The following is a 10,809-nucleotide window of genomic DNA, read 5'->3' on the forward strand; positions in this document are numbered from 1 at the left end:
AAATTTACTAAAGAACAAATAATGGTTGATACTAATAAATTCATGAAAGCCGGAGCTCTCTGGCAGACTCTCCGCCTTTACTATGCCTCTTATGACAAATAATCCTCTTCCTTTTGATTCTTTGTGAACTCTAAACTCCATTTCTGTTTTAGCCCAGGCCAATCCTATTTCCTCCTTGCTTGTGGTTCAAGCCTACATGCTTCATGCCAATTGGCTCATATTTGAAATAGAATTCCGGGTCAGCAGTGGTTTTGGTTTTCCACGCATTCAAAAATGCATTAAAAGCATTGTTTTCTGAGTTGGCATATTTCAACAAACAAATATCTCTACACGTTTTACTGCCCACTGTTATCATTGACTACAGTTTATTTACAAGTGAGCATCTCTCCATGCTTACAATATTCCTGTTTTTTAGCCAAAAGTGTGGAGAAACTTTATTACTTTTATAAGAAAATTAATACATTTATTCAAATCATTCGTAATGGCAGTTACACAATATGAATAATTTGTATCGCAGAAACTATTTTGCATTTTCAACATAAGGAATGGTAATAAGGAGAAATGAGATTTTTCACAATTTAAAAGAAAAGTACAAAATGTAGATATTGGTTTTGGTATTTGACGAGATTTTTAATGCTTGAAAATCGATATTTTTAGCACTTGTAATTACAAAAGAATATAATAAAGGATCTTTTTAAAATAAGAACAAAGAAGATTGTTTAAGTCTCAAATATATAGGTTGAGAGTGTTGGAGAGGGCGTAGAAGAATTTCTAGTCGGTGACAAGGAACAGATAAAAACGGTTTACTTTGATTAATACTACAGGTTGTCCCAAGAAACATAGGACATGGGATCGTCTTTATAATGAGTTTTGATTGATTATTGATTGAGTATATGTGATACGAGGGAGGNTCATAATTATATTCTTTCTACACATTTTTGATGAATGGGGTATGGTTTGAACAATAAATAATAAGTTGCAATATTCATATATATGCTAATTTTACATATCACCTTTTCACCACTGCGAACTTTCCATCCAAATTATTTGTTAAAATGGGAAGACAAAATTTTACACTAAAAAATTATTTTAAAGTATTGATTTTTATCTTAGTGCTAAAAGGAGTATGCAACCTATTCCCGCATCTTGTCCTTTTTTGGATTTTTTTCTTCCTACAGTTGATTATCAATAAAAGTTTTTTAGAGCAGTCTTCTGCTGGGCTCAAAAAGGATTCCGTGGGGTTCCGGCAGGGTTCTGCTAACTACCTGGGTTCGAAAAGTATATTGCAGGGCTCATGGCCACATGGTCCCCCCTCCCTCGTGATAACCACTGAGAAATCTGTTATCCATAGGATTTTGGTCTGCTAGAGTTTACAGTTGCTTGTTTATGTTTAGAGTGCATACGGTTGTGTGCAGTAAAAAAAGAATTGTCCTGCACGAAAACAAAGTAAACCGCGGTCCCCCTGCCCTGTTCTCGTCTTGCATCATTATACGGCCTTTAACCGTTTTCATAAAATAATTTCTAGCAGACTTTATGATTTTTGAAATCAGATATTATATTGCTACTTCTAACAAAGACGATTCGTCACTCGATCAATTCCCATTTTTATTGGGACACCCTGTAGCTTTTTACAGAGAATTTGAAGTTTGTTTAAAACAAATTTTAAAGAAATTTACAAAAATTATTCAAAAGATATGACATGGCATAGCTGATGTTCCAATGTTTCTTTCAGAACAAAACTATTCAAATGATATGACATGGCATAGCTGATGTTCCAATGTTTCTTTCAGTACAAAACTATTCAAATGATATGACATGGCATAGCTGATGTTCCAATGTTTCTTTCAGTACAAAACTATTCAAATGATATAACATGGCATAGCTGATGTTCCAATGTTTCTTTCAGTACAATAATGTGATTGTCCAATGCCAGGCCATGCAATGAATATTATTAACTTTAGGACCAAATTAAAAATGTGTTCGGAGTATAGCAATATGCAGCTGCAAAAGTAAAATTTATTCTAAAATGTTATTTTTGATATTCTAAAAACGTGACGGCGGCCAAACGGTTTTTAATTTTAAGATCATTTAAAGAAGGACAGTCAAAACACAGGGGTGGGCTATGGCCCATGAAGTGGGCTCACCCCTGGAAAATTGCTCACCCCTGAAACTAAATTTCTGACCCTTAAGGATGAAGCTTTAGGGATGAAAACGGAAACTAGTAAAAATTCAAAAGTTAAATATTCTATTTAGTTTTTAGCTATGTTTTTAAACACAATAAGATATATATATGCACAGAAAACTGTAAAATCTTGTTCCACTAAGGGATGAGCAAGAAAATTTTGGGCTACGCGCGATACTAGTTTCGTTCATCCCTAATCACTTTCTGTCAAAACGGTATCCTTGAAACCTTTATATGATCAATAATGTGCATGATTCCGTCGTTTTCTAGTTTGTAAAGTGTTAAATTCTTACAATACCTGCCTCAACTGCAGAGGCGCAACTAGGGGGGGGCGGCCGGGCGCGCGCCCTCCCCTAGCACCTGAGAGGGGGGGGGAAACTGTTTCTGCTTGCAGAAGAAATGCAAGTTGGATAAACAGTAATTTCTAATTTTCAAAAAGAAAAAAAACATGGACATCTAACTCATTCTTGACCAGCTAAAGCTTTAAAGGATACCGTTGTGAATCCGATATGTCACTATATTAATGCATTTTACAATTTCAATATTTCAAAGTTTCTAACTGAGCGTTTCAATGCAATTTTAATTCATTATAAATTCGATTTTTTAAAACTTTTGTCTTGCAGAAATCTTTAAGACGCATAACAAAAATTTAGAGAATTTACGTAATTATCTGGAGTTTTTCTTTGATGTTATTTATTTTAATCGAAATAAGGTTAAAGAGTGCTAGATAGTTTTGTTACTTTTTTAAAGGTTTTCATTATCATTTAAACAAAGACTATTTCTGCATCGGGGATGACGGAATATAATCATTAAGTACAATTGCAAGATGCAAGTGCAACTACGTCTTTATCAGTATAGATATTCTTGCGTAGTTTGTGTAAACAGTTATTTTGATTGAAAAAGTCAATGCGATACTGCAATACAAGGATGTAATGAAAGGAAAGTTATTTCAGAAGTGTACACATCTTTTGTACTGCAGTGTACTGTCTCTGGGCGGTAATGTAAACACAAGACGGATGTCAAAGTCTGACATGGGATCCATCTTTCAAATAAAAAATCAAAGAAATATTCTGGTCATAGGAAACTATTATGTGAATTATCAAAATTATCAAAATTTAATGCTTTTAACCTCCTCGGATACTAATCGAACACTGATGCATCTATTCTTGTTTACAAATTCCGCCTAAAGAGAACTGGTTTCAATATGTACGCAGAGTATACACGATCACAATTAACTTTCCTTGCATTACACCCTTGCTGCAATATGTAGTTATATCATTTCAAAGAATGTAAATTTAAAGGGAACCGTCGTTGCAACTTCAAGTAACCATTAGTTTAAAGAGTATCATGTACGCTTTAACGGCCCTTTAGCTGATCAATTACTTGGAAGATATCGTCAGTTTTGCAAATTGATAAATGATTTTTTTTGACAATGTCCTTCATTGATTCTGAATAGGAATGCGTAGTCCAGAAACTCCAGTTGAAAATAGCCCATTTTCAGAGGGGAACAATGTATGTTTCTTGTATTTTTGTATTAGATGAACCATTCCAGTTTACCGTTGTGAATCTAACTTATCCTACTTTTAAAATGGTGGGTTACATTTATTGAATTATTGACGACATTTCATTTTAGTTTTTCATTCTGAACCTAATCTGAGATAAATGTTTAAAGTATCTTAAATCAGAGTTGTTTTTACTTGCATATCTGACAAGGTGGTTCCATGTGGTATGCCCAGGTGTGGAGACTGCTACTCGTGCAAGCATCCACGAGGAATAGAATACAATCAAATTTAAATAATTTTATACTTAACATAAAAAATTGTGACGCTTAAAATTTGCAACCCGATTTTGATCAACTAAATTCACATTTTACTAATAAATCGTGTAATAAGAGACATTTTAGGGATACAAATGGCCTGATCTAGATCTTTTAACAGATACTTGATATTTATAAATAATGCTATGCAACTTAACTTTAAAACATTTTTCTGTTTTGACATTTATTTTACAGACTATTGTAAAAATTTTCTTAAGGGATTGAAGTCAGGGGAGCTCCCTCTTGTTATGTTTTGGGGATATAAGAAAGCCATGGCGAAAAATTTTCCGATTTCACTAGTTACTTAAGATTGATCTAAGGTGTTGGATGTGTAAATTTTCCGACTGCTCATCACCTTGTAAATGCAAGTCAGACTGTATCCGCTAGGTAAGTACAAATCAAAATTATGCTATCTGGGTTTCAGGTTGGATAACTCAAGGATTTTTCCCTAAACCTCATTTCAAGTTTTCACTTAACTAATTTTAAAGGTGCGGGTAAAAGTGTGTACACTTGTCTTATTAAGTATTACATGACTGTTTGGGAAATACAAAAACATTAGAACCAAATAGCATTACAGATACAGAATGATTTTTACCACATCTCAAGGGTTTATAATTGAATCCCTCGGGGGTTTAAATTTCCATTCTAATTTGGCCGAGAGTAAATGACATTCCTTTTTAAAGAGGGGATTCAATGATAAACCTGAGGGCTTGCGGATTTTGCGGATTTTTTTTGCCTTTGTAGATTTTCAAAGTATCTTTCAATGAAAATATCCCGGCGGGATTAAATGAAAATTGTTGCATACCAAAAACCCAGCTTTTTATAAAGGAATGTATAATCATCGTACAGTGAATAATCATGTTTCTAGAAAAAAAAAATATGAGCCTAATGAATTTTAAATATTTTTTTGCCAGAAATGTATGGGTGGCGAGAGTACACTACGTGAACGTGCCCTCCCGAAGCTCCACTTTCCCTGAAAATATTAAATGCAATCACCTATATAAAATAAAAGGGGGAGAGAGAATATATATGGTCACTTTATAATAATCGAAAAAAGCCAATTTTAGTATTTGCGCTTATTTTACTTGGATGTTTAAATGTACATGTTATGGTTAATTCTCTATGTGAATTAACCAATCTTTGGTTAAGTAAAACCATACAATGATCAGATTTTTTTGGTACTATTTTATAATTTTAAAAACCTGATAGTTGAGAAGTTTTATCTTGGGGAAAGAAGGTGCTGCTTCCTTACAGACCTTACTAAAATGAGTTAACTGATTCAGAACAATAAAATCAACGTTGCAAAGAAATTTTCCAAAAACTTCAATTTGTATTAGGGAGTCCATGACACATTGGGTATTTTAAAAATTGTTAGTATCTTTTTCCATAAAAAGTGAGAATAGAATACCGTAAACATATTCATGTTCCTTTTAGAGGTCAAAAGCTGTTTCCTTTGTTCGGCCTTGGAACTTTCTGTGAATATATTGTGGTCCCAACCACTCAACTGGCTAAGGTAAATTTGTAGTCTCGTCTCAATCTGTAAACTAAAAAGCATCTGGTAAAAGGTTACATTTGAATATACCTAAGCAAAGTGTGTGTATAATTATTTTACTTCTATTTATGTAAAATATTAATACTTAAAGGAACTGTACACGTAATATAAAGTGAACTTCCATTAAAAAAAGAAGAGAGAATGTTTTATTTCAGGGGACATTAGTTCCAAAACTAACACTTGGCCCATTTCTAACACTGAGTGTTAGAAATGGGCTCAGATTGAAAGACTGGGTTTTTGGCATCCCGGCCCATATCCAGAGTAAAATTGGATAGTGAAAACTATAACCAACATTAAATTAAACATGACGAGGACAACAATTCTCAATTTTAAACTTTTTTAAAAGTCAAAATTATAAAAGGTATTCTTTTGTTATTAAAGCACTTGACCGTTTTCAAGACAATGTTAGGTTTTTCATTCTCGAACATATCCTGAATTTGAAACATTGTTGCGTTTTCGAGACAAAACCCACTTTCCCGTTTTTGAGTATAATCCACAATTCAAAACAATACTCACTTTCATAACTTAACTTCTAAATTATTTCTAGAATCTAAGTTTCCACATTTTATCTGTAAAATTAGAGAATATGGATCATTTGTTTTCAAGCATTTTAAACAAACACTTTTTTACTGCAATTCTAGTTAAATCTATATATTGTAAGAACAAACAATATCAATATTTTGATTTCTAAATGCTGCAATGATTTTTTAACTATAAAAGAACAGTTTGTTTTTATTTTCTATTTTGTTTACATTTTACCTTATCAAAAAATCTTGTTTCGTTTCATAAGTGCGTAATTACTAGAAAATTGGAATTATTTCCGGTAATTGTCTCAAAACCAGGATATGTTCCGAAAACGCGACATGTGCTGAAATCCGGTGATTGTCTCAAAACCAGGATATCCGGTAACTGTTTCAAAATAAGGATTTCGTCTTGGGTTTAAATATATATATACTCTAGAAAAAGATAACTTTGCAGATTTGGCCCATTTCTAACACTCTGAGAAAAGAAGGAAATTGACCTTTCTTAAAACTGTTTCATATAAATAAATGAAAAATGACTATAACTTCCTCATGGTCACTAAGACAGAGGTTCAAAGGGTAAATCAAAAATGTCACTTTTTCAATGAAGGGTCACTTAAAATTATGTCGACGTCTTCCATGATTTAAATTCTTCAACTTTGATTAAAGTTATCCCCTGAAACTTGTGTTGATCAATTGGCTCCCCTTGGCTGTGCTGTTCTAACTGGGTGGGGTGCAGCAGAATCTGTTGCTAAGGTTACAAAGGAAGATAAGGTAAAAAATACACTCAATTCAAATTTTATTCCTGTTTGTTAGATTTTCCACTTACTGACAGATAATTTGTGACATTAAAATTCAGTCATTTTGAAACATTTTCTGACACGGTAAATTTTCTCTCCGAAAAACTGGCATGTTGCATGGCTCCACTGCAGCTGCTATGGTTCTTTTGTCAAATTGGTGCTCTCGAAAACGGGGACTTCAGTGCGCTCATGATTTATTTATCTTACAAATTAAAAGAATTTAAACATTTTTCCTGCACCAGAGGAGTTAAAAGCTCACACTATTTATCTAATAGAAATAACTTTTGAAATTTGTGATAATTTTTATTGAACTTATAATAATAGCAATCTTTACGCAGGTAGCTATTTGGGGCTTAGGGGCAGTTGGTCTCTCAGCACTTATGGCATGCGTAAAGGCGAAGGTTCGATAATGATATTCATTTCTGGGATCAGTTTCAATGAAAAGGGGTAGAAGTAGATTACATTGAACCACTTCTCTTCAGGTTGAATCCACGCACAAGAGAACTGGTTGAGCTAGCGATACATGGTTCAACTTTTTTACACTTTTCTTAGATCTAGACAACTCTTAAACTTAGTCATCAAAATATTAACCAGCCTCGCCTTTAGTTTTATCTCACCAACTTTTAAATAATTTTTTGTAGCCCTTGACATATAAATTCAAAAAATCCAATATACGTGCCGCTAGCTTAGACTTAAGAGGAGTAATTGGCAAAATACTACCCGAATTTTGTGGGAGAGTGTGCACATCTTGGTTTGCAGTGACTGTTCATTAAATCTGGTCCTAAATTGACAAACCTAAGTTAAGAAACCGTCATGAGCTTAGTTTTAGTTAACATTTTTACAAGAAATAATTCCACATGAACCATGTCCTATTTATAACATTAAACCTCAATCCCATCAAGGATAAAACTAAAATGACTTGCGGATTTATGCGTTTTAAACCATAAAGAAAATTGTTAGTATTCGATACTTTTCAAGCAACGATACCTTCTTCATTGTTATTTTGAGGGTTATACTGTTGTGTTCAATCTGACATGGCAAGCGTTTGTTTTTCAAATTTTGCATGTTTAAAGGGACCGTTCACTTCACTTCATGGTAAACTGAACAGCCTATTATCTGATAATCAGTATTAGTCTTTTTAAAGACAACTGTGGCTGGATAAAAAGCCGATTTTTCGGTCAGAATTCGAGCGCAAAGAGACGATCCCTTTGTCTGAAACACTATACTAGACGTTTTCAGCAACATCAGCCCAAAAATATTAAAATTTATCATATTTCAATGCCACTATGTCTCATTTCTCCGGACACAGTTGTCTTTGAAAAGTAAGACCAATACTAATCAAAAGCTAATAAGCTATTCAGTTTACCTCAAAATTACCCAAACAAGTGAACGGTCCCTTTAACTAGATTGAAACAAACGTGATTTTCTACCGTACATTTTCAGATATTCCTGTTTAATAAAATGATTAATCCACAATTTTTCCAGGCTAAAATAGTTATCGCCGTTGATGTTGATGAAGACAAATTAAAGACAGCTGTAAAGTTTGGAGCTACTCACACTCTTTTAGCCAACAAGGAGACTTCCAACCTAATCAGACAGGTTTAGACAAAAACTTTTGATAACATTTTAAATCACTTTTCTTTTTAAGTGTTTGCGCTTTTTTTACTCCTTTGCACTAGTATATTTTGATTGTTGATTTGTATTTGTCATATCATGCTCGGTTTTGAGCATCGTTCCCTGGCTAGTTACAAATATTTTTGTATTTCTTACCAAAAAGTACATTTCATTTGATCAAACAGAGCTAAATGTTTATACGGTGACAGAAGATATATCAACCAGAAAACACTTTTGTAATTTTGTAATATGTAAAGTTTTTGATGATTTAAAGAGAAAAAAATATAAAAATAGATTTTATAAAGTTGCAGTAAATCAAATTTTCTAATCCTTATAAATTTGCATACGGATGGTACAAACCTTTATTTGTTTAGATATGAGAATTTACAGTTTGAAATATCAAAGGTCTACAACCATCAAATTTATGTTTGTGAAAAAAAGCATAAATTTTGCGAACAATACATAAAAGTTTTAAAATCATAAAAGCTTATTCATTCACTCTTCTCATCAAACTTTTGATCGATGGAATTGATTACTCATATCTAAAATTCAGATTTTCTAATCTTTGTATTCCGAAGATCTGTTTATTACAAAGCTTTCAGGGCGCTTCGGGCCCATATTCTTTTTCAATTGTGAACATTTTCTGTTTGTATACATTGTAAAACAAAAACAAAAAAGTTTGCGGATTTTATAAAAAAATGTTGTGTATTTTCAAAACTTTATGGAAATCGAATTTTGTTGGGGTCTATTTTTTTAAAATTTCGATCATTTATAAACCTTTTCTGAGGTCATGTGAGGTCTTACAAAAAATTTGGGCCTGATCGGTTCAGCCGTTTAAACGTTTATAGGATACAAACACATAGACAGAAAAGCAAAGTATATAGATAGATTTTAAACATTTACAACTTGATTTATAAGAATTAAGGATTTAAGATTTACAACAAATGTAATGAAATATAAGTTTATGATAGTTATCATTTCCTTTACCTGAATATTTTTATTCTTATTTGTTTTCACTAGATATGATTTAACTTAAAGATCTTAATTCAACATTCAGGGCGCTTCGGGCCCATATTCTTTTTCAATTGTGAACATTTTCTTTTTGTATACATTGTAAAACAAAAACAAAAAAGTTTGCGGATTTCATAAAAAATGTTGTGGATTTTCAAAACTTTATGGAAATCGAATTTTGTTGGAGGCTATTTTTTTAAATTTCGATCATTTATAAACCTTTTCTGAGGTGATGTGAGGTCTTACAAAAAATTTGGGCCTGATCGGTTCAGCCGTTTAAACGTTTATTGGACACAAACACACAGACAGAAAAGCAAAGTATATAGATAGATTTTAAACATTTACAACTTGATTTAAAAGAATTAAGGATTTAAGATTTACAACAAATGTAATGAAATATAAGTTTATGATAGTTATCATTTCCTTTACCTGAATATTTTTATTCTTATTTATTTTCACTAGATATGATTTAACTTAAAGATCTTAATTCAACTAATATTCAAAGTTCTTCTTTGATTTGTTTAGCTTAAGCTTATTTGATTTAACTTGATCTAATTTTATTCAGGGTGATAAGTTTATTCTGTTTAATTAAAATCATTTTTTTTTTCGAATCGCTCGAACTTATTCTATCCACTAGATTTGTGAAAGTGGAGTTGACTTTGCATTTGAGTGTAGTGGGAGTCCAAAAGCCGAAGGTAGGATTTAGAACTAACAGTAAAATTTTACAAATTGTTTTATTATTTAAAATTCTGTTTTGTAGACCAAGCTATTGATTCTCTTCAGTTTGGGTGGGGGCTAGCAGGTGAAAAGAAATTTTAATATCTTAACACATTTCCAAAAAGATTTGAAAAATTTGGTTATTTTTTTTAGTTCTGGTTGGATGCCCTAATACCAATTCTTCTTTAAGTATCCCTACCAACCAATTCATTGGACAGGTAAGTTTTACAAACCATTGAAAGTAAGCATTTTATCAAGATTTTAGTCAAGGTTATGAATAATTTTAATTTGGACTATATGGTCTTTTGGAGTAACAAAAATGGAACTAGCTCTATAGGCATCTTTGAATGGCATATACTCTTTCTTTTTATTTTGCAGTTTTTTTGGAAAGTTACTTTTGAAGAAAAAATTATCTCTAGGGAAAATCTATTCGTGGAATCATTTTGGGAGGATGGAAGAATCCTAAGGAAGCACTAACTAGGCTAGCTGAGGGATATTCAAATGACAGGTGTAAAAAAACTTCAAATGTAAATAAAGCTTACTATAACTTCCAAACATTTTTTAAAGAAGATTATGTACATGTTATGGTTAATTCT

At 32.2% G+C, this 10,809-nt stretch overlaps 1 protein-coding gene across 1 annotated transcript in view; it reads left to right on the plus strand.

Moving 5' to 3' along the window:
- LOC111700050 (alcohol dehydrogenase class-3) overlaps positions 1-10,809 on the plus strand; it is a 14,733-nt gene that overhangs the window by 2,474 nt on the left and 1,450 nt on the right. Inside the window, exons 2-12 of the mRNA XM_023470868.1 lie at positions 739-786; positions 3,896-3,953; positions 4,319-4,385; positions 5,433-5,511; positions 6,741-6,845; positions 7,210-7,272; positions 8,357-8,470; positions 10,134-10,191; positions 10,257-10,298; positions 10,367-10,431; positions 10,633-10,721. Coding sequence (XP_023326636.1) covers positions 3,911-3,953; positions 4,319-4,385; positions 5,433-5,511; positions 6,741-6,845; positions 7,210-7,272; positions 8,357-8,470; positions 10,134-10,191; positions 10,257-10,298; positions 10,367-10,431; positions 10,633-10,721 — 725 coding nt within the window. The 5' untranslated portion in view covers positions 739-786; positions 3,896-3,910. The remainder of the gene's footprint in view (positions 1-738; positions 787-3,895; positions 3,954-4,318; positions 4,386-5,432; positions 5,512-6,740; positions 6,846-7,209; positions 7,273-8,356; positions 8,471-10,133; positions 10,192-10,256; positions 10,299-10,366; positions 10,432-10,632; positions 10,722-10,809) is intronic.

This window comes from Eurytemora carolleeae, unplaced genomic scaffold (genome assembly GCF_000591075.1).
Source record: "Eurytemora carolleeae unplaced genomic scaffold, Eaff_2.0 scaffold92, whole genome shotgun sequence".
In the NCBI taxonomy this organism is placed as follows: Eukaryota; Metazoa; Arthropoda; class Copepoda; order Calanoida; family Temoridae; genus Eurytemora; species Eurytemora carolleeae.